The 22,771-nt window shown below is 56.3% G+C and overlaps 1 protein-coding gene across 2 annotated transcripts in view; it reads right to left on the bottom strand.

Annotated features, from left to right (window-relative positions):
• Positions 1 to 42: 42 nt before the first annotated feature.
• UPF1 (UPF1 RNA helicase and ATPase) overlaps positions 43 to 22,771 on the bottom strand; it is a 35,909-nt gene continuing 13,180 nt past the window's right edge. Inside the window, exons 2-24 of one of the 2 annotated variants that reach the window (XM_017967531.4) lie at positions 22,155 to 22,294; positions 20,789 to 20,878; positions 18,407 to 18,574; positions 17,800 to 17,980; positions 16,359 to 16,520; positions 15,077 to 15,194; positions 14,831 to 14,929; positions 13,574 to 13,682; positions 13,259 to 13,418; positions 13,055 to 13,173; positions 12,296 to 12,460; positions 12,085 to 12,199; positions 11,373 to 11,516; positions 10,863 to 11,076; positions 8,004 to 8,121; positions 7,150 to 7,306; positions 6,004 to 6,146; positions 4,550 to 4,724; positions 3,985 to 4,066; positions 2,837 to 2,998; positions 2,512 to 2,729; positions 2,118 to 2,240; positions 43 to 1,663 (exon numbers count right to left, since the gene is read on the bottom strand). In XM_017967531.4, the coding sequence (XP_017823020.1) occupies positions 2,121 to 2,240; positions 2,512 to 2,729; positions 2,837 to 2,998; positions 3,985 to 4,066; positions 4,550 to 4,724; positions 6,004 to 6,146; positions 7,150 to 7,306; positions 8,004 to 8,121; positions 10,863 to 11,076; positions 11,373 to 11,516; positions 12,085 to 12,199; positions 12,296 to 12,460; positions 13,055 to 13,173; positions 13,259 to 13,418; positions 13,574 to 13,682; positions 14,831 to 14,929; positions 15,077 to 15,194; positions 16,359 to 16,520; positions 17,800 to 17,980; positions 18,407 to 18,574; positions 20,789 to 20,878; positions 22,155 to 22,294 (3,159 nt within the window). In that variant the 3' untranslated portion in view covers positions 43 to 1,663; positions 2,118 to 2,120. The remainder of the gene's footprint in view (positions 1,664 to 2,117; positions 2,241 to 2,511; positions 2,730 to 2,836; positions 2,999 to 3,984; positions 4,067 to 4,549; positions 4,725 to 6,003; positions 6,147 to 7,149; positions 7,307 to 8,003; positions 8,122 to 10,862; positions 11,077 to 11,372; positions 11,517 to 12,084; positions 12,200 to 12,295; positions 12,461 to 13,054; positions 13,174 to 13,258; positions 13,419 to 13,573; positions 13,683 to 14,830; positions 14,930 to 15,076; positions 15,195 to 16,358; positions 16,521 to 17,799; positions 17,981 to 18,406; positions 18,575 to 20,788; positions 20,879 to 22,154; positions 22,295 to 22,771) is intronic. The other variant, XM_017967532.4, reaches the window with a different exon arrangement.

Genomic DNA, 22,771 nt, shown 5'->3' with positions numbered 1-22,771 from the left:
CATCCCCTGCAGTTCATCCAGCCCTTGGTGTGTAGGCAAAACTGTTTATTAATATTTTATTGGTGACAAAAGAACTTAAATTGACCAAAAATCAAGTTACATCGCCTTGGTACAGTGCGCCTGGGTTTGTCAAGGTCAGTGGCTGCTGCTACAAAGCTGGAGAACACAGCACAGGGCGAAGCAGAGGCAAAGTGGCCCAGCCCAACAGCTGGGGTGGGGCGGGCAGCGCCCCTCAGGCCACTGCAGGGTACAGCGGAAACCTAGCCGGGTCTGTGCCTCTACACGGCCTACCGGGAGAAGGGGAAACCGAAAGCCCTAGAGCAATGGAATAAATACGAGGCCCTGCCAGAAGGAAGGCGGCCTGTACGTCCCATCTGTCCCAGGCAGAATGACACCCCAAGCTAGGTGTTCAAGGGGCTGGAGCAGTTCTCCTACTAAAACGACCCCACACTCCCAGCCTCTCACACAGAACCTGCTGACTTCTGTGACTTGTTTCCTTACCCCCAGCAGCAGCCATCATCCCATCAGCAGAGCTGCTTGGCGGGCAGAGCTCCCACTTTGGGAGTGCGGTGTGCAGTGCCATGTGTCTAACCAGCGCAGGACTGTCGGTACCTGCTGGGGACAGGGACAGGCCCTCTTGTCCTTCCACCAAATCCTTCGAAGGACCCCAGGGAAAAGCCGTCGATCCAGGAACAGCCACCTTCTCATTCCCTGGCCACAGGGCCAGTCCTGGCCAAGGCCCCTCTCAGTGAGGCCAAAAGCACGTTCCTCACAGGCGCAGGGCCCTTCGCCGAGTCCAGGCAGGAAGCAGCTTGGCTTCTGAGTCCAGCGGAGAACGAGCAGCTTCCAGGCTCGGCGGACAGCTACCCCAGTGGCCCGATCACCCAGTTCTTGAAGCTGCTGGAAGCTAAAACCTACAACAAAAATCCTCCTCTGGGCCTAGGCACAGGTGTTGCTCCTCTTCTCCAGTGGCGCTGGCTTGTTTAAACTGTGTTTCTGGAAGCTTCTCGCATCTCCCAGGTCCACCGCTAAGATTTTAGATATAAACTTAGGAAAGTATTTTTCAGTACTCTTTTAAAAGAATTTTGGAAAAAAAAAAAAACAAAACAAAAAAAACCCAAAAAAACCCCAAACACCGTTATTTTCTTTAAATGAAGGCCCTCTGAGAACACAGGCAGCGTGACCTCGGCGGGTCCGGTCGGTGTGGACAGATGCGCCCTCCTGGGGCTCTGCCTGGGCGCCGTGGCCTTTGGAAGGAGCCTGCTCGGGCACAGAAATGCGAAGTTTTTTCCTGCTAAGACGTAGTCCCCTTTCAATCAAAGAGAAAAAGAAATAAAAGAACAGAGGAAAGGGCTACTCTGAGATGAGGGTCTTCCTCCCTCCGCCCTGGCCGCAGCCCCGGTGGGACGGAGCGGGGCCTCCTGGTGGCGGCGGCTCCCGCGGGCCGGCCCCTCCTCCGCTCCCTCTGCTCCTCGCCGCCGCGGGCCAGCAGGGGGCGCTCGGCCTCGGCTCCTCTCCCTCGTGCGCTCTCCCTTCCTGTCGCTCACACAGTGGTGCTTCAGTTTTAGCAGTGGAAAACAGGTATCCGTTTATTTTTATTTTTTAATACCCAGAATAAGATGCTGATGGACTAAGCCACATTGCTTAGCTCTTCCGCCGCCACCTGAAGGGAGCGAGAAGGGCAGGAGTCAGTGAGAGGTGGCACCTGGCACCCCATGGGCCTCCAGCACACAGGCCAATGAGGAAGAGCCCAAGCTGCCCTCCCCAACTCTGATGAGGAAACGAGGCCCCGCAAGGGTCCCACAAGCAGAGGGCTGCCCGTCAGGGTGGGGTGGTGGCCCATCATCATCCTCCTGCCCTGGACCACCATGGGAGCTTCAGGGCCTCCACACCCCTTTCCATGGGGAGCCCTAGAATTCTCTCAAGGGGAAAGTGAGGCTGTGACTGGGATACACAGGGAGCCACCCTGACTGGCGGTGAAAGTCACAGGCCCAGCACACCCCGGGGCCCGCACACATTCCCAGACACCACCCCTCTAGTGCAGCTCCCAGGGGAGAGCCCCTCCCATCCCTCTCCCTGAAGCAGGGTAGGGCCAGGCCTGCTCCAGGGGGGCTTGCCTTCTAATACTGGGATAGTCCCGTCACCCCGCCATGCTGGTAAGCCCGCTCTCCCTGGTATGTGGAGTCCTGTGAGAGCGCCACGTCAATCTGTGATTTAAACTCGTCGCCAAGGTAACTGTCCTGAAAGACAAGGTGGGGAGGTGAGCAAGCCACCAGCCAAGGGCGCTCACGTCCATCCAGCCCTCAGCAGCCCAAGAGAATGGAAAAGCTGTCCCCAAACTAACAGCCAGAGACCCACTCCGCTGACCCCAGCTCAGGGACAGGTAACCCACACAGGGTACACAGGCCAGACCGGCTCTCCAGGGGAAATGTTCCAGGTGCACAGCCCCACCCTCATTCCCACAGGTCCCCTCGGAGGGCTCCGAGAGGGCTCTGCGTGGGGCGGCCTCACCTGGGACAGCTCCGGCTGGGACAGGCCGGGCTGGCTCATCTGGGAGGGCTGGCTCATGGAGATGTAGCCCTGTGTCAGGGCGCCCTGCGAGAAGGGCTGTGACGCCACATCCTGGCTGGCTTGACTGTTGGGGAGGTTGGTCTGGCTGGGCCCAGGAAGCCCAAAGCGGTTCTTCTGGCGTCCCCCACGACCAGTCTTGCCTTTCGGGGTGCCTCGGCCTGAAAGACAGCAGTCCAGGGTGATGAGGAGGCCAGGGCCTGGAAGATACGCACACCCTCAGGAGCTCTCAGAAGGGCCACACCCAGCCCTGGCTACAGGTGCTCACCTGCAGCTGGCCCGTTGGCTTGTCCGAAATAGCCAGGTGGCGGCATGGGCGGCATGACCAGGTTGAAGGGGATGGGAATGTTCATGGCGGCCACGTGGCTGGGGCCAGCACTGATCATGCCGATCTGGTCGTGGGTCTGGAAGTACATGCTAGAGGGCCGGCCTGAAAATCACAGTAAGGCGTCACTTGCCTCGGTCAAACCCCAGCGATGTCGCCACCCACCCCACCAGCCAGTCAGCCGGAGCTACACATGTGCTGGCCCTGCCCAGGCTGAAGATGCAGATTCCCAGGACTCCATGTTGACTACAGCAGCCTGCCTGGGGCTGGATGCCTGGGCCGGCACCTTCCCCTAGGAGAGTCTGCTGGGAATCACTGGCCTACACAGATCTTAAAAACTGAAAATTGGGACTGGGTGCAGTAGCTCATGCCTGTTAATCCCAGCACTTTGGGAGGCCAAGGCAGGTAGATCACCTGAGATCAGGAGTTCAAGACAGCCTGGTCAACATGGTGAAACCCTGTCTCTACTAAAAATACAAAAATTAGCTGGGCGTTGTGGCAGGTGCCTGTAATCCCAGCTACTTGGGAGGCTGAGGCGGGAGAACTGATGGAACCCAGGAGGTGGAGGTTGCAATGAGCCAAGACTGCACCACTGTACTCCAGCTTGGGTGACAGAGAGACTGTCTGAAAAACAAACAACAAACCCCTGAAAATTGGCCGGGCACAGTGAGTCACGCCTATAATCCCAGCACTGTGGGAGGCTGAGACGCAAGGACAGCTTGAGCCAGGAGTTCAAGACCAGCCTGGACAACATAGTGAGACCCTCCCTGTCTCTAAACAAAAAAATATATGAAAAGCTCCCTCCATTTACAAAAAAAAAAAAAAATCCTTTTAATAAAAATGTTCTATTTGTACTACATGCAGCCCCTACCCTACCACCACCAAAAAGCAAGAAAAAGCTAACTAGCTTGATCACCAGTAAACACTAATGAATGGACTCCGGCTAAAGACAAACGCTGGGAGGCCAAGGGAGCCAGGCCCTGCCCTCGACGGGGAGGAAAGGGGGACACCCAAAGCTGCAGCTGTGGGAACAGCTAGCATCCCAGTGTGGGGACAAAGGGGCCGGCTGGGTCTCCTGCTGAGTGACTCACCCTGGCTGCTCCGATCATAGACGGAGCCGGGGATGATGGCCTCCCGGGCATCATACATGGCTGTGGTCATGAAGCGGGCCCCCTGCGAAGGTTTAGATAGGTGAGGAATTTGTCATCTCAACACAAAGAACGACTTCCCACCAACCAGTGGCCTGGGAGGGGCAGGTGTGCCGCTGTGGGTGCTGACACTGTGCTAGGGGCTCTCTCTGGGGGCAGGAGGGAGCTGCTGTCTCATGGGCTCTGGGCCTGCCCTGTCAGCCCAACCTGGGCTCTGACGCTGACCCCTGGGACTCGGCTGAGGCAGCTTCACACCCCTCATCACCAGAGCACCCCAGGCTCGCAGACCATGTCCGAGGTCCCAGGCTGCTGCAGCACAGCAGCCAGAGCCCAATTTCAGAAGCCTCTCAGGACCTAGCAGCCCTGAACCAAACATGCCACACACAGCTCGGGAGACGGGTGGGCTGCCCGCCCTCAGCTCACGGGCACCGTGGACCCCTGTACCACCTTCCCAGCAGTGTTTTGGGCCCGGGTTTCTCCATGCCCCCGCTGCCCTGTGGGCACTCACCGGGTTGATGGTGTTGACCAGCTTGCGTGGCTTGCTGAACTGCATGAGGCTCTCGCGCAGGTTGTTGAGCGGCCCCTCCACCAGCACCTTCTGCTCCTTGTAGTAGTTCAGCAAGTGGTTCCAGAGCGGCTGCTTCGACAGCGCCTTTGGGTTGCCCACAATGATGACGCCATACCTGCGGCAGGGGTGCGGTGCTGAGGACGCACGTGGAGAGCTGCCCGTCTCACAGGATGGTCCAAGAGGCAAGGCTGCACTCGCTCAGAACCCAAATTCAAGGCAACAGAGGCATGGAATGGGTGAGCTGAGGTGGCGGGCAGGCTGTTGGCCACAGGGACGGGCCCTAGAGTCTAATGCCAAGCCACTGATCTTACACATGGGGTGATTTTGTGGCCAACTCTTAAGCAGCCCCATGGCAGACACCAAGCTGGGTGGATACGCTTGGAGACAGGGTCTGCTGTCAAGAGTTGGCCTTCCAGGCACTGGGCACAGGCAGTCCCACAAAGCCCCCGGTGGGGTGGGGCAGACTCGATACCCAGCTCCTCTGGCCCACCTCACACAGCTATGGGGGGGACCCACCCGATACTGCCCACCAGACAAGAAGGCATCTTAAAAAGAGGCAATGGGGGGGTATCGACCATGCGGGGGTATTAACAATGATAAAAATCACCGTGACCTACGCGGGGGCCATGGTGCATGTGAGCTGACGGAGTGCTGGGCTCTCTTCCTGCGCTGGGTGGAGCCAGGCCCGTAACTGCCAGCTGGCAAGTGGGTCCTTATGGTTTATTTTTTTTTTTTTTGAGACAGAGTTTCGCTCTTGTTGCCCAGGCTGGAGTGCAGTGACACCATCTCGGCTCGCTGTAACCTCCACCTCTCAGGTACAAGAGATTGTCTCAGCCCACCAAGTAGCTTGGATGACAGGCATGCGCCACTACGCCTTACTAACTTTTGTGTATTTAGGAGAGATTGGGTTTCGCCATTTTAGGCTGATCGAGAACTCCTGACCTCAGGTGCTTCACCCTCCTGGGCCTCCCAAAGTGCTGGGATTACACGCATGTACCACCGTACCCGGCCTGCTGTCTGGCTTTATGTAGGACCACAGAATGGACACTGTGTTCTCGGAGTCCCTTCTGCTATCATCAGTTCAGAAAAGTTGTATCTCAGAACCAAAATAGTAGACGGGACCACAACTTCAGGCTCTCAGACTAAATAACTAGACAGACACACACAGGGTTTATATGAATCAGACCAGAGGCCTGCTGGGCTGACGCACAGGGACCACAGCAAACCCTCAGGACACAGAAACAAAGATCTCCCAAGTGAGGCATCATTTCTCAACTGCTGCTCTGGGCCCCCTGACCTCTGGTCCTGGCGACCCCCGAACCCTAGCCCAAATCCCCTGGGAAGTAAAGGCTGATGAGGAGCTGGGCACCCCACCCAGGAGGCAGCCTCCCTACCTTGCTCTGGTCAGGGCCACGTTCAGACGTCTGGGGTCATTTAAAAACCCAATGCCTTGGTGCTCGTTGGCCCGAACACAGGAGAGGATGATGAAGTCCTTCTCGCGTCCCTGAAAGGCGTCCACACTGGCGATCTCCACCTCCTATGAGAGCGCTTCGTGGTCACTGTCAGCCAGCAGGCTGTCTTCCTGGCACCCACAAAACGCAGGAAATGCAGCAAGACACACCCTTAATCCCACCCAAGAGCTTGGGCCTGGTGCCTGCTTGCCACACCTAGGGGCTGTCCTGGCCCTGCTGGTTGTTTTTTTTTTTTTTTTTTTTTTTTTTTTAAAAGAGACAGGATCTTGCTCTGTCACTCAGGCTAGATTGCAGTGGTGCAATCTCAGCTCACCACAGCCTTGACCTCCCAGGCTCAGCTGATCCTACCTCGGTCTCCTGAGTAGCTGGGAACACATGCTACCACAACCTGTTGTTTATTTTTTGGTGTAGACGGGGTCTCCCTACATTGCCCAGGTTGGTCTGAACTCCTAGGCTCAAGCGACTCCCTGGCCTCAGCCTCACAAAGCGCTGGGATTCCAGGCATGAGGTGTGACACCCAGCCTGTTCTCTTTTAGCCACGGGGATTTGATTCCTAGCACTGAGAACACACGTGCTCATCTCGGAGAACCTGAGCCCATGCTCAAGCACAGAGCAGAAACCACCGCCCTGTGGCCACTCAGACTCAGCACATGGCTCATCCATTTCCTGGTGGAGACGGAGCTGTGCCTCCTCCCAACTCACCCGCAGTGGGCGTTTCACCGATCAATAAAGATGTGAACACAATACCCACTGCTGGCAGGCGCGGGTCACTCCCGCTCCATCTTGGACTTGTTTCAACCACCCCGAGAAAACATCCTCATGTGCCAGTCTCAGCCCATGTTTCTGACCCTTGTGACTTATTTCTCAAAGTCTCCATCCTGACCAGAATTTTACAGGGACTTTGGGGATGTGCTATCTGTGCCCTCCCCAGAGGCTGGCCAACAGGTGCTTCCTGGGCATGCTCTGAGCTCCAGCCAGGGCAGGCATCTCTTGGGCGGGCTAACCTGAAGGTCCAGGTCAGTACCCCCTGCATGGCCCAGGAGACCATGTGTGCCCGCGGCGGCGCACCTGGTAGAGCTTGGTGTGCAGGGAGCCACTGAACTGCATGTACTGCACCAGGTAGGAGCGCTGGCCCTCGTAAGGCGTGATGATGCCGATCTGGTCCGGCTTGGCGCCCGCCTTCAATAGCTTCGTGGTGATCTTCTCCACATTCGCAGCCTCGGTCCTAAGAAACCCAGTCTCTCAGTGCTGGGATCCACCTGTGGGATCCCGAGCCCTGAGGCTGGAGGCTGTGAGAGGTGTAGACACACGACATCCAAAGGGAAGGCAGCTGCCATCACTGGCATCTGCACGGCTGAGCCTTCCCAGCCTTCACCAAAGGAGTCTCAGGGAGCAGAAAACACTGCCATGTGGGACCAGAAAGTATCTGCCCAGGGCCAGGCACATGGCTCACGCCTGGAATCCCAGCACTATGGAAGGCTGAGGCGGGCAGACCACAAGGTCTGGATATCGAGACATCCTGGCTAACACTGTGAAACCCTGTCTCTACTAAAAATACAAAAATTAGCCAGGCATGGTGGCATATGCCTGTAATCCTAGCTACTTGGGAGGCTGAGGCAGGAGAATCGCTTGAACCCAAGAGGCAGAGGTTGCAGTGAGCAGAGATCACGCCACTGTACTCCCTGGGCAACAAAGCAAGACTGTCTCAAAAAAAAAAAAAAAAAAAAAAAAAAAAAAAGTATCCGCCCAATAAAAAACAAGCACAGTGGAAAAGGAGGCAGAAACAACATGGTTTAGAGTCTAAACAGGGAATGAAAGCAAAAAAATCTTCAGTCCCATGTTAAAAAATAAGCAGAATGGGTCAACAACCTCTCAAGCTGTCCCCAAGGCCTGCAGACGCTGGTGGGCCCAGCCCTGCTCACCTGTTCAGGTAGGAAGTGCCCGAGCTGGCAATCTCCTCTTGGCCCTGGGTCACGTAGAAGAACATCGGTTTATCAGGTTGGGGCCACTGGAAGTCAAATCCCTTCTTCACACGATCCGCTGCGATGGGGAGGGAAAGAGGGAACACCTCAAAAGCTGTAGCCTGCCTCAACCGAGATCAGACGCAGCGCAGTGTAGATGCCGCACTAGCGCTGTTGAGGCCCTGGGGCAGGAGACCTCGGTCTGTGAGGCCCTGGTGAGGTCACCTGAGCTGGTCCTCTGGCCAGAGATCCCAGGACTGAGCAAGGATAAGCAGAGGCCACTAAGAGCACTGTGGCCAGCAGAGCTGGCTCAGCCCCTGACCGGGGGCTCAGCTGGTGCTTTCCTGAAGCCTGGACATCTCTGCCAACCCCAGGATCTGGGCTATTCTCCTGCTTCCTTCCAGAAGCTTGCCTTAAAGGCAAGTGACTTCTGTATGTGACACTGTTGAGCCACCTGTGTCCCCCAGTCCTGTAGCCTTGCCCATTCCTGCTGAGGGCCTGTGGACCCCTGCCTCTGCCTCTGGGCTCCATCCTGGGCCGGGGCCCAGCAGTGTGGCTGGTGCGCTGCAGCATCCCGTGAGTGGCCACTTTCTTCGGGCTCTTCGCATTCATCTTGGTTTTTCTAGGCCCTGTGCGTGTCCTTAAAACTGTAAAACCAGCTTCTCAATTCATACGCGCCCTCCTCACCCCACTGGGAGCTTCGATAGGTGTGAGAAAACCGGTGTTTTGGGACAGCACCAGCCTGACATGGACAGAGGAAGCCAGACCCGCCAGGACACGCCGTGTGATCCCATGTTGAACTGAAAATGAGGCCAAGTACATCACTGTTGTTAGAGCAAGCGCAGGGCACTGCGTGAGCTCAGAAGTCCCTCAGCCCAGGGGCTGCTGTGGACGTGCAGTCGCAGGCAGCAAGTGTGGCCGCCTGCATGGATGGCAGCTTCTTGCAGCTGGTCAGGTGGTTGTGGGTTCAGGCGCTGGCTCTCCAAATACTCTCAGTGATCACTCATTGAGCCCGACACTTGTGACGTGGCCGCATGTTTACACTTCAACAGAGAACTTCCTGAAGTGTACTTAACAGGGTGCCAACCACGTGCTGCGCACTGACTAGAGCCGAGCACACCAGCGCCTGCCCTGAGCCGATGCCCTGCGGACCATGAGGGGTCTGCGCCTGCGCCGAGCCACGTGTTTCCCGGCCAGTACTCAGACACCCCCAAGCACAAGCAAGGTCTCTGCGGTCTTGCGTGTTCAGCTTTGCCACGGGCTGGTTAACAGTGCTGTCCTCGTGATGTCAATAGTGGCATCAACTCCCAGGACCTACCACCCAGCAAACAGTGGTGCAGCCCAAGCCGGGGGATGGGCTCTGAGCCTCAGTTTCCCCTGTAAGGAGGCCTGACAACACCAACCTCACAGGTTTGGAGTTCATGAGGTGCTGTGTCGGCAGCTCTCAGGACCCCTTTAAACTCCTAAAAGTCCGGGAGTCCAAACAGCTTCAGTTCATGTAGATTACCATTCTCCAAACTTAGAAATTAAAAAAATGTATTAATTCAAAAGTAACCCATTACATGTTAGTTATTTCTCTAAAAATAAGTTAAGTGAGAAGAGTGGCCCTATCTCCTGTTTTGTGAGTCTCCTCCCTATCTGACTGAATGAGAGACGGCTGGACCTGGGGTCCGCCTCTGCTTAGTCCACCCCTCCTGGGCTCCAAGGAAGCGGTGGGGAAGCCAGGCCGCATGGATGCCTGTGGCTGGGAAAGGGAGATGGGTTTGTTTCTACAGCCTTTCCGCAGGGCCAGGAGTCTCCAGCCCTGAGGCCATGCCAAGCTGGGAAGAGGTGGGTTTCCACAGGCCTGTGACAACCCTTTGCCACTCCAACCCCATGTCACTTTGTGACACTCTGCATTGGTCATTCAGGAAGGATCTCCCACCAAGTCAAGTAGATTTTCCAAAGGCTGAGCCGTTTCACAGGCAAAAGTGGAAATGTTCCCTCTCTCACCCCCACAGACCTCACCAGGAAAGTCTCTAGATGTTAGGAAGACAGCAAGCTCATGGCAGGCGATGTTAAGTTTTCCAAAATTCTGGTTTTCACTTGAATTTTACTTCTGGTAACAGATGCCCCTTGTTCTCCGAGGGTTGCTCATTTTTGGAAAAAGGTCTGCCCACACCTCGGGGTGAATATCCAGGGTGTGTCCACAAGCCCTTCCTTCAAGCGCCTCACACACCCAATGGTGTCACAGGAACTTCTATAGGTCACAGTAAAACACTCGAGGCTTAGTAAGATTCACATTCACTTCCTCATCGGGGCATTTCACCCTGTGATCCCAGCACAGTCCCACTGCTCTAAGCCGACTCTTGAAGAAGCACCATTAGGTCACCAGCAGCACAAGCGTCAGCAGAGTGAAAAAGGGCAGATGAGGCCTCTGTGTTATCCAGGGAAGCCGGATGTGGTCTTGCGGGCCCCAGAGGCCCAGGCCTTGAGAACCACTGCTCTTCACAAAGCACTGAACACAAGGTGAACACAAGGCCCGCGTCAGCTCCCAGAACGCCTGTCCTTGCAGCTGTGCGTGCCGCCACGTGAGGCTTGGGTGAATTCTGAGGCAATGACTGGGTTTTAATTTAAGGACACAGGTTCCCCACATGCCCCAGAGACCCCACTCGGGCCAAGACCATACCACCAAGACCTTGGGGCACAAAGTGCCCTGAACGCAAGCAGTCACTGTGCGAAACCACTCAGGAAACTGATGAGCCAGCGTCTTCTCCCTGGCCACATTCCCTCAGTGCCACTTCTCTGCGGAAGCCCCTGTCCCGGGCAAAGCCCTGTTACCTGCAGTGACACCATTCTGGAGGGAGCCCTCGTAGAATATGTTGGATGGGAAGGCGCTGAGTGCAGGGTGCATCCGGTACTGGACCTGCAGGCGGATGGGCCGGATGCCCAGTACCACGAGGCGCTCGAAAAGCGACTGTGACAGCCCAGCCTTGGCCGCCTTCTTGCACATCACCACTGGGCCCAGCTGGCAGTGGTCACCCACGAGAATCAGCTGCAGGGAGAGGGACCCCCACAAGTGGAGAAGCTCAGGTGTGAACTGGCCTCAACACGCGCTAGCGAGGAAGCAGGGCCCCAGGGTGCACAGGGCACCACCTGGCCACAGGGGCGGGAAGACTGCTCACCACACATGCTGGATGTGCAGCTGGCAGAGCCCACCCTCTATAAACCCCTGTGTGTGTGCGCACCGTGCTGGGCATCCCAAGTCAACACAGGGTGTTTTTAAAAGAGAGAACACCAAGAATGGCACACACTGGTTTTCTCACAGGTGAGGGAAGGGGAGATGCCCACCTGCTTAGCCCCAAGGACCACAGGAACCATGCACTCGGGCTCGGTGGCCTGGGTGCTTTCGTCGATTAAAATGGAGCGGAACTGCATCTTGGCCAACCTCGGGTCGCCGGCACCCACACATGTGCAGCAGATGACATCTGCGTTCTGGGGAAGGGTGCGGAGGCATCAGGGCACTTGCCCTGTGAACGTCACCAGACCCCGGAGGGCAGGCAGTACAGGACGCAGAGGCTCTCCTGTTCCTCACCCTCCCTGACTATGAAAACAAGCTGTCCCTCCCAGACAAGACACACAGTCAAGGGTGTGGTGTCCACCAACTTTGAAGGTCCTTAAACGGCCATGTTTCACAGAAGGCAACCTCTCCACACCAAGGGCTTTGTGCCTCACAACAGCCTCCAAGGGGCAGTGCTGAGCTGCTGAAACCTGCACGAAGGCTGATTCCAGTTTGGGCTGGTTGGTTATGAAAGAGCAGCAAAGAGTGTTCTAGATCCACGGCCAGGTCCCAGTGGAGGCTGGGACGGGAGACTCCCTAGAAGCCCATCTTCCAGGCCGCAAGACATCCCTAACTGTGAGAGTGAGCGCAGAGAAGGCAGGTAGAGAGCATTGAAGGTGTCCGCCAAAAGCAAAGCAACGATTCAAACAGGTGCTCTGGCCCAAACCAAAACCATCAGGCCACCGGCCCATAGGCCTTTTCATGGGTGGGAGGGGCACTCACCATCAGCAGCTCTCTCTCTGCAGTGCGCTTCAGGGCCCGGTATCGCTTCTCGTCGGCGGATGACAGCTCCCCGGTCTCGTCTTTCAGCTGCTGCAGCTTCTGCAGCTCAGGCATGCTGAAAGCACACGTGGGTTAGTGGGGTGCCTGAGCTCTGCATACACCACCCGTGGCAGCTCAGGGACCAAGTGGGAAGGATGGACTCGACACACACCTGTCCATGTTCCTGATCTGGTTGTGCAGGGCCAGGAAGGACACCGGGGAGTCGATGGCCTCGCGGCTCTTGGCACAGAGGCGCACGACTTTCAGCCCCGTCTGGTGGATCTTCTCCGTCAGCTGGTCCACAGCAATGTTGCTGGGAGCACATACCAGCACTGGCCTGCAACACCATTTGGGAGGCTCAGTGCTTACTCAGAGGAAGCTTGGTGAATGTAATAACCCAAGACTCTGTTTTCTGAGACAGGGTCTTGCTCTGTTGCCCAGGCTGGAGTGCAGTGGCATGATCTCAGCTCATGGCAGCCTCAAGCAACCCTCCCACCTCAGCTTCCCAAGTAGCTGGGACTACAGGTGCACGCCACTACCCCCCAGCTAATTTCTGAATTTTTTTTGTAGAGATGAGGTCTCTCCCTATTCAGGCTGGCCTTGAACTCCTGTCCTTTTTAACAGGCAGTAACAATGCAGAAGGAGCCCCACGCGCCGCAAGCAATGCCACGGCTGTAACTCGCCCTCCAGCCGCACTGTGAGCTGCCTTCACAGTTCTGAGACAAGCACACAGAACTCACGCCGCAGCAGCCACCCCGAGGCTGGATGTGACATGAATATGTCACATGGAAGGCAGGAGGCGCCACAGTGACACTGCCTGCCACATGCGCTCCTAGGTCTGACAGAGCCCGAAGCTCCCGGCAGCAGGCCTTCCATCCGGCCACCCAAAAGCCCCTCCCAGGTCTTGCTCCAGGGGTTGTGCCAGTCCTACCCGTTGCCTTGCCGGGCCAGGTGGTAGACTATGGTGGCTGATGTCACTGTCTTCCCTGTGCCTGGCGGGCCCTGGATCAGGCTCAGCGGTCTCTGCAGCACAGTCTTCACGGCATAAACCTTCAATACAAGTGGCCGTCAGGGGCAGCCACTGCCTGTGTCCCGGCTCGTGGGCGAGGCCCCGCGCGCTGAGGACGGTGCGCACCTGGGAGTGGTTGAGGTCAGGGAGGCCCTGTGCCGTGAAGCGCTTGGGCAGCTGGCACTTGATGATCACGTCTTCCACCTCGTGGCCCAGCAGCTTGTGGTAGATGTAGCCGGACACCGAGGTCTCGTCCACAGCAAATGTTTTCAACGCACTCTGCATTCTGTGATAAGGGTGTGGGGTCGGGGACACGCACAGACAGCCATGACCGCCTCAACGGCATCCTGAGCTTGCAGAGCTGGGTGGGTGGGGACCCCCGTCCACAGTGATGCCAAGGTGGTAACGAGGGAACAGGGGGCAATGGTAGGAGGGACATACCTGTCAAAGGAGGTCGACTTCCACACAAAATCCACCTGGAAATTGTGAGTCACCTCCACGGGTGCACCCACGCTGCTCCGCAGCTCAATGGCGATCTCATCGCCATAATCTGTGCGCTGAGTTAAGTTTGCATCCTTGTCAAAAGCCGGGCTGACCTTTCCGGGCCACCCTCGTACACCACTCTTTAAATTATGTTTTTAAAATTTAGTTACTAAGACACTGCTGCTGTGTAACAAATGCTAAAAATGTGCGGCCTACACTGGACCAGAGACCAGACGGACAGCGTCCGTGCAGACAGACTCTCCTCATCATGAGCTGGTGTCCCACCCCCAGCCAGTCCAGAGTTCCTCCTTGCCACCCGCAGCACCACATCTGGGCCCTTCTCAGAGACGCAGAGGGCGGCAGCACTCACCAGCAGGGAACAGCCACATCCTGGGCCCCCAGGACCCCAATGGGGGCTCCTGCACATGTGGCCAGCAGGGGTGGGCATGGAGCTCTGGAAGCCCAGCTTCAAACAGAGCAGCTCTTCTCACAGCTCCCCATAAACAGCACCCACCCCAGTAGAGCCAAGCGCAGGGCTCCACATACAAAAGCAACCTGCCCTCTAGGAGGCTGCGGCCCTGAGGCAACAGTCTTCCCTTGACCCCAAGCCCCAAAATCAGTCTCACATGTTCAGTGTGAGCTTGTCAGATACAGAGTGGGCATCAAAGATGGCTTTCCTGACCCCCACCAAGGCCACAGCACTGGATGGTCAGGAACCAGCAGCATCAGCCAGTCACCAAGAGGTGGCCTGAGTCAGACCCGCAGTGTCTTCTCCCAGGACCCCTCCCAGCCTGGGCTTCTGACTGCACCTGTGCCTTACAGCTGCCCCACTCTGGCTGGCAGGCTGGGTCACCGTGAGGTCACTGTACATCCCCACAAGTGGCCTGGGAGCAAGTGTGCATTCAGAGGATCTGCATGTGACCCCTGGCTTCTGAACCTCTGTGTGTATTGTCAGCGTCCAGGTAAGGTGATCCTGCAGTCACATTAACTGCAGTCAGTCCAGGGATGCTCTGCACAAGTGGCATGACCAACATCACCATCTGGACAGAGGGGAGGCACCACACAACCACCTGTCCCCGAAGGTGAAGGCCCTGCCGCTTTCCTAAGAACAGTGGAAGGCAGTGCCAACCAGCACCCACCACGGAGCACGAGATGCTCGCCCGCCCCCACTTCCTCTCCCACTGGCCGGCCACACCCTCTCCACATGAAGGATACTATCAGGGACCTTGATGACGTGGCCGATCCCTTTCCACAGGGGCGCAAGGTCCCCTTTGTACCGCAGGCATATCTCATCCCCCTGCATGAGCCGCATATCTTGCGGTGAAAAGTGAGAGAGGTGGCCATTTTAACTCAAGGCATGGCTTCCACCAGGAATAGTTCAAATAAAGGGGCATTTTACAAGGGTGGAACTAGGAATTTTATGCTACTTATGGTCACAAATATTTTAAAACTTAAAATCACCTCTTAACCAAATTATGACTAAATCCTCATTACCAGAGTCAGTCTTGGGCAAAGTGAAGTAGGCGATTCTCTTCTTGTTAAGGCCCAGGTCCCACCTGACCGTGATGTTATCTTGAGTCTGAGCACATGAAAAACAAGAGCCCCGGTTAGCCTCCAGCACAGGCCGGGGTCTGGACTCCACATGCCCGAGGCCCCGTGAGGTAGGGCCCTACAGTAAGCCTCTGCCATGACAGTGGGTGCCATGAGTGGCACCCGACAGCCCCAAATGCCACCAAGGGCACATCTGAAAGAGAAGCCATTAGGAGTCCCTGTAACACACACGGGCCGATCCTGTCTGGAGGCTTCATCGCGCACCAGAGGCCTCCATGGCCAGGAGCAGCTGCTGTGGGAGGGAGAGGTGGGCAGCAAGAGAAGAGGGGAGGGAGAGAAAGAAGAGGGGAGAGAGGGAGAGGAGGGGAGGGAGAGAGAGGAGGGGAGGGAGGGAGAGAGGAGGGGAGGGAGGGAGAGGAGGGGAGGGAGAGAGGAGGGGAGGGAGAGAGGAGGGGATGGAGAGGAGGGGAGGGGAGGGGGGGTGGGGGAGAGGGAGGGTGGAGGTGGAGAGAGGAGAGGGAGGGTGGAGGGGGAGAGAGGGAGGGGGAGAGAGGGGAGGGAGGGAGGAAGGGGGGAGGGGCAGAGGGGAGGGAGGGAGGAAGGGGGGAGGGGCAGAGGGGAGGGAGGGAGGAAGGGGGGAGGGGCAGAGGGGAGGGAGGGAGGGGGAGAGAGAGAGGAGAGAGAGACATGGGGAGGGAGGGAGGGGGAGAGAGAGAGGAGAGAGAGACATGGGGAGGGAGGGAGGGGGAGAGAGAGAGGAGAGAGAGAGAGAGACATGGGGAGGGAGGGGGGGAGAGAGGGGAGAGAGAGGGGGAGAGAGGGGGGAGAGAGAGAGAGAGAGAGAGAGAGAGAGAGAGAGAGACAGACAGACAGACAGACAGACAGACAGACATGGGAGGGAGAGAGGGGAGGTCGATGCTGCAGGGCTCCCGTTACTTAAATTCGGTCTTCACAGGGATCAGGCCAGAATCTACCTTTCGCAGCTGTGGGCAAAGCTGTGGACCCAACTGGGATAGATGCTGGATTTAAATGGAAAACACTGAGGCTGATGTCAGCTCTGAGGGCTGGGCCAGATCACTGGGCCATGCAGCCCAGATCAGCTCCCATGGCCTGAAGACAAAACCGCCCTCTGGAAGCCTGAGGAGAGACGCTGTGAGAGAGAGCCCAGCCCAGGCCTTCCTTCACACATCACCTGGGATTCCTTCAGCTTCTTGTCATAATCGGCCTCCAGCTTGACCAGGGGCCCGAATATGTTCTGGTATTGGTAGGCATCCTCGTACCGCAGGAGGACGTGCTGTGGCTCCTCGTCCACCCCCGGCTTCTCCAGGTCCTCCAAGGTGGCAGAAGGATTTTCCTAGAAGACAAGACCATCAGTGCCACGCTCGTCCCCGTGTTTCCCTACATGCCATTGAACGAGGGCGCAGAGGCATCAGAGGGATAGAGCACATGTATTGCTTCTCAGAACAGGCCATGGTGGGTGGTGCACGACTGCACCCCCAAGAACCCTGAGAAGAGGAACTCCATGCCACATGGAGAGCTGGGCGCCGGCCTGGCCTGTACCTGGCCCCTAGCTGCTGCTCCTCACCCCAGCAGGGTTCCAGCACTCGGCTCACCTGCCTACAAAGCCCCAGCCACCAGCCTGACACGCTGTCCACAGCAGAGGGCACCCTCAGAGCCAGCTGCTTCCACCAAGCAGACCCAGCTTGTGAACATGAGCAGCTGATACTCCTCGCAGGCTGCCACAGAGAGTTTCTCTCGCTGTGCCCACAGCCCAGGGGGTCCATCTCCCACTTCTGCTAACCCTGGGCCAGAAAAATGTGGGCCTGCGGCTCTTCCCCTGGAGGACAGCTCCCTCAGTGAGTGCCATGCTGGTGGGGACAGAACAGTATCTGGCCTTCCTGAGTGCCATGCTGGTGGGGACAGCAGTATCCTGTTCAGATATAAACAGGAATCATGAAATCATCTGGCAACCTGAAAATCCAAGTGGAAAGGTTCCCGGCTGAACAGCACTCAAAAAATAATTCAGCTTGTACTTAAAATTCTGATGTGAGATTTCTGACTGAATGGGAGGCAAATGGGAACTTCTAGCCTAGTTATTAGAACTCACTTTATCACAAAATCCCCAAGAGCCGGAAACAGAAAAGGCTTCCATGGGGAAAAGTGAGGGTTGTCCGTTCAGGGAGGACCAGGCACCCACTAGTGACCCCGCACCCTTCCGTCTTTCCTCTACTCAGCTGACTGCACCCAACCTCAGCCCCAGCGTCTTTCCTCAGGACACTCTCGCAGCCTACCTGTCTATGCAGGTCCAGGCTCTGCTGGACGAGTCCACCCACAGCCAGTCCCGTCCTTCCCCTCCCACCACCACCCATCCTCACCCCGGCAACACAAGAAAAATTCCAACAGCCAGAGCTTTCTTTTCCCAAGGCCAGGCTCTTCTCAGTCAGGTGAGGCTGCCTAGACGGCACGTGACCAAGGCACCCTACGGACACTCCACATAGAGGTGGCAGAGGCCTGCCTGAGTTCCTTCTAGAGAAACTCCAGTGGTCTCACTAGGTTAGCCATCTCTGAAAACACCCCCCTCCCTGCAACCAGAAACCGCACAAGGTGCTCATCGGCCTGCTGGGCAGCCTCACCTTCCAGAGCTCCTCCAGCTTGTTGATCTGCTGCGCTGTGATCTGGCGCGCCCGCAGCTGCTCCTGCTCAGAGGGGATCTTGACCAGCCAGGACAGGAAGCAGCGGTCCTGGATCAGTGGCTGCCACTGTGAGCTGTCCCAGTTGATGTCTTTGAGGCTGCTCTGGCTGGCACAGGGCTGCCTGCGGAGTGGGAGGGCCGCCGTGAGGACCAGCTCCCCTCCCTGAAGCCCCGAAGCAGGGAGGGCCCCCTCCCATGCTGACCTTTCACCCAAAGGGGCGTACCCTGAGTTTTATGTGATCACATTACCTTTAAACTGTCAGTAATAAATCGCATCTCCCCGTGCACTTGAGCTCTGAACTCTTAAAACTCAAAACAGACTTCGTTTTTACAGAATTGTGTTTATGATTTAGCCAGAATGCCCCAAAAGAGTGACACGGCACTGCCAACTCCCTAACAAGCCTCAGCCCCTAAATGCTCTTATGCCTCACCCCTCAGCAAAAACCATCTCTGGAGCACAATTCCCTGGAGTTAGAGCCACAGCAAGGCTTGAGAGGAGACGGCTGGAGCTTAACGGTCACGCCGGGGGCCAGCTGGGGCCCGCTCACCTGCAGAGCAGCACAACCACTGAGTCGGCTTTGGCTGGGATGAAGCCGAGGAGGAAGACGTTGCGACAGCCGCAGTTGTAGCACTCCAGGACTGTCTCCCCCAGGGGCCCGTCCTTGTGCAGGGTCACTTCTTTGCATTTTGCCCTCACAAGGTGATTTACAATGTGGCTGAAACCAGGAAATGATAAATGATTAACACCCAAAGTTTGGCTTTTCACCACTTCCAATTTTCGGGCCCTGTGAAAAGTTCCGGTACCGTTCATGGTCCATTAGCAGAGGCGATCACACCTCATCCATCTGGCATCCCTGGGGAGGAGCCCTCCTCCAAACTAGCTCCCCACCGTGCACAAAAATCAATCAATCCCAACTTGAACCACTTTTAAGAAAAACTTCCTTAATACGGTTCACATAGTTCTGCCTTTTTAAAAGATTCTACTTTCTTAAATCCAACTTACCAGGCCTAATTTAACCCATTGCTGTGCTGGGGCTGCTGTGGGGCCAGAGACATTTCCCACAAGGCCCCAGCCTCCTTCTCTCCAAGGTCACTTCCCTGCCATCTTTAGTGGCTTCTTCTGAAGTCACTCCTCAGAGGCTCTGTACCCACCTCCAAGAGCAACAGTCCCTCCTGATTCACTGCAGGCCGGGAAACCCGAGAGTAGTAAGAGGGCTGAGCAGAGGTAGGGCTGCTGTGCAGAAGCCCAGGGCCACAGCGGAAGCCCTGGCTGTCTCGACTCCTTGCTGTGACATGGCCAGGACACTGCTCGCCTAAACCACGGTCTAGGCTGAACCCTGCCCTGTGCCAAGCCAGCCACTCTCGGGCCACCCATCTGCCGTATCCAACAAGGGTGTGTGGCCACTCTGCCTTTGGGCTGTTCCAGCATCATCAGCAGCTCTGAACATGCCCGAGGGGCCTCCCAGCCTTCCTCACTGGGCCCTCTTTTCCCCTCGAAAACCCTTCCTGTTAAAAGCTTCAGCTCAGCCAACCTTCTAACCCTTCTCCCTGCCACGAGGCCCAGGATTCTCTAACCAGCCATGGCCGCTCTGGGCATCCCCAAAGCCCAACTCCTCTCTGGAGCCCCACCAGCCACGTGGAAGAATCAGCGGTCTCCATGTCTTCCCACACATCCTCCCCCTGTTGCAGCCAAGCTCCCGGAGGGCCGGCGGCTGCTTCCTCACCTTCCCCCGGGCCTCGCACGGAACGTGCACTGGTGCTTGGCTCGAGCCCACTGTTTCTCAGAGGCCCTTTTGCTCACTTCCCTGTTCTTGGCTGTGCTGACCGGAAGCTGGGGTTGCCAGCTAAGAGAAGTTTTATTTAGTTGCTTTTCCTACACAAGAGGAACTAAATGCAAACATAGCAACACTTAAAATTACCCAGAAGATTCTGAACACAGAACAAGAATGTCTTTAGAAGATTCCAAAAGGGGGACAAGAATGTCTTTTGGTTATCCAGAAGATACTTTTCTTTTAACATTGTTTAAAAAGAGCAGCCCCTTTCTTACCTTGCTCATAGCACCACATTTCAAGTTACTAATTCAGAGATGCCATGCTCCTGACTGCTCCATCTGTGAACCTCTGAGACTCACAGCTGCCAAAGGCACAGGAAGGGCGGGTGTCTACACAAGAAAGCCTGGCTCTGGGGCTTTGGTCATTTTCTCTCACCAGAATGTGAACCTCAGAAAAAGTCCCCATTTCCTTGCTGGCACCTTGGAGCTCTGTCCTCTCCAGCAGTGAACTGAACTGTACACAGCAGCCCGGAGGAGAAGGGGTGCCGCTGGCAAGGGACCCACCAGGATGAGAGTCCCACGAGTCGGGCGAGACTATCAAACTCCCTCCTGGAATTTGGGCACCAGGAGAACACTGGTCGGGTCCCAAACATAGAACACGCGACTCAATCCAGCTGCAGCTGATCAACATCAGGAAGGCAAGCCCAGCGCCGGTGGGCAAGTGAACTTAGACGAAGCCGGTGATTCAGGATCTGGCCTGAATTAGCCTCCGGATGGCTCCGATGAGCTCAGGCCAGAGTGAGCCTGCTCAGGAACCGGCGCCCCTGGATGCCCGTCACCGCCTTGAGAACATCCTCCCGTTAATGAGACCAATGGGTGTGCCAAGAGCTCATCTTGCAGAATAATCGAAATAAAAACTGGAAACCAGAATTAAGCCAACCCTACTTGCATAATAAAAAGAGCCGCAGAGAATAAATCAAGGGTAAATACATTAAGGCATTCACACACCACCATCTGTTTCGAGTTAAACCAGTCAGAGGAGGAAAAACCAGGTTTGTTAGCGTGATCGTATGTCGTGCTTTGCTTCAGCATTGCCGTAACTCACACACCAATCTGAGCGCAGGCTGACTAAAGGCGCGTGCACGGCTCGGTCACCTACCTGCCAGAGGTATTCCCACGGCCGTTGCAGAACCACTTCTTGCTGGTATTACAGTAAACCACGCAGGCAGGATCGTGTATTCCACAGTAACTGAAAAATCAAAACAGCGACAGTTACAGCTGGAAGCCTGCTCTCTGGTTTTCATTTGGCAGGATGTAAAATTCTTTCCTCTTACAACATTTCTAAGTTCTTCATTAAACACATACTCAACCCCAACCATCTCAGTAACCAAATCAAACCAGTGAAGCAGGGCTCCCCAAACCTGAGAATGCAGGGAAGGAGGTGGGTATGTGGCAGAAGCTCCGAGGGATGAGGAGCAAAGCCACCTCCCGAAAGAGTCCTGCCGAAGGGAGGCCCCACTCCCCCAGGGCCATTCCAGTCCCGGCTCTTTGGCCTGAAATTCAGGAACCCAGACTCATCAGCCAGCAGAGGGCACTGTGTTCCCCAGGAGCTGGGCACAGACCCTGCAGCGGCAGCGCCCTGAAGCTCCTGCCCATGAGGCCCATGCAAGGAGCCTCAGGAGAGCCCCATCCCATCCCTGGCTGTGGTTTTCTGAAAATCCACATAGAAAACCCAAAATGCAAGCTCCCCAGAGCTGCACCAGAACTTACAAGCATCTCTGTGTGTTGAGCACATGATTGCATACATGAAAACATTTGTAAATCAGAACGAGTGAAGACCTGAGATGAAGGAAAGAGTGCCTGCCCACCAAGTGCGGGGAGAACACTCTCAGTCTCAGAGCGCTGAGCAGCACACAGGGGAGGAGGGTGCAGGGAGGGCCCCGGGTGGGAGCCCGCAGGGAGAAGAAGTCCAGGCCCAAAGCTGCCCTGACCAAAACCTTCTTGCCTCTAATCTACGTTGCCTCATGTGTCAGAAAAATACAGAAATAAGCCCCAAAAAGGGACGATCCTGCTGGAGATGAGAATTCTAAATGTGTCAACATGCAGATCTACGTGCCATTCTCCAGGCATGGCCAAGGCACCGGGAGGCAGGGAGGCCACAGCACGCTGCGGCAACCACTGTGGAAGGGCATCTCAGCTGCTCCGCTCACCCTCCAACCCCAACGCTCTGACAAATTCTTTCTAATGAGTGAGTGGCAGGTACCAGGCAATGCCCCCAGGGCCTGAAGAGGCCAAAGGAAGGAAAACTTTTCCCACCAGCTGGTGAATTTGGGGTGTGGAAGGTTGCTGAGCCCATCTCCTGACTGGTAACAGGCCTCAGCTGTGCACATGGTCTAAGCTACTTCCTTACTCCCGAGGACACACCACCCAGAGTCAAAGCACAAGGGCGCCGTCCTACACCTGGGAGACAAGTGTCCCAGCCCTGTGCCAGAGGCATCTGCCTGCCCAGCACATGCCCAGCTCACCTGCAGGCGTGTATGGGGAGGTCCTTCGTGTAATAGGTGTCTTCTTCATCTTCCTCGAAGTTCAACTCGGCCAACAACTGGCTGGTCTTGGCTACACTGTCGTCCACAGCCCCATTCTGCAGGATGCCTTCGGGTCCAACCTGCAGTGGAATGCAGTATCACCCGAGTGAGGCTGCAGCTTCCGGGGCTCAGCACAGAAGGACTAACCTCAGTGACTCTGGTGTGATGCCTCAGACTCATCTCTACTTTGAGACAGTTTCCCTTGTTCTAACTGGATTTCATTCTTCTCTAGCAAACCTACCTGGCCACAAAAGAGATACTGGTGGCCTCCTACACTCCCCCACACAGCCAGTGTAACTCTCACCTAGCCACAGCCACATCCATGTCCACAACCAAGACACCTAGGAAGACGCTGCTTTCCCACGACTGAGGACCACAAGGAGAAGGGTGACTTTTACAGACTGACGGCAGTGCGCCCTGAGGACAGCTCCATGGCGCCAGACCCACCACAGTACAAAGCTCATCAACACTACAAGGCTGTCACCCACGAGGATGTGGAAATGCCACCAGCCATATCCACCACCACTTGGCCCTGCCCATCCTTCAGGCAGCCCTTC

The sequence above is a fragment of the Callithrix jacchus genome, chromosome 22, assembly GCF_049354715.1.
Source record: "Callithrix jacchus isolate 240 chromosome 22, calJac240_pri, whole genome shotgun sequence".
In the NCBI taxonomy this organism is placed as follows: Eukaryota; Metazoa; Chordata; class Mammalia; order Primates; family Cebidae; genus Callithrix; species Callithrix jacchus.
The sequence above is the reverse complement of the archived record's forward strand: the minus strand, read 5'-3'. Positions and strand labels throughout refer to the sequence as shown.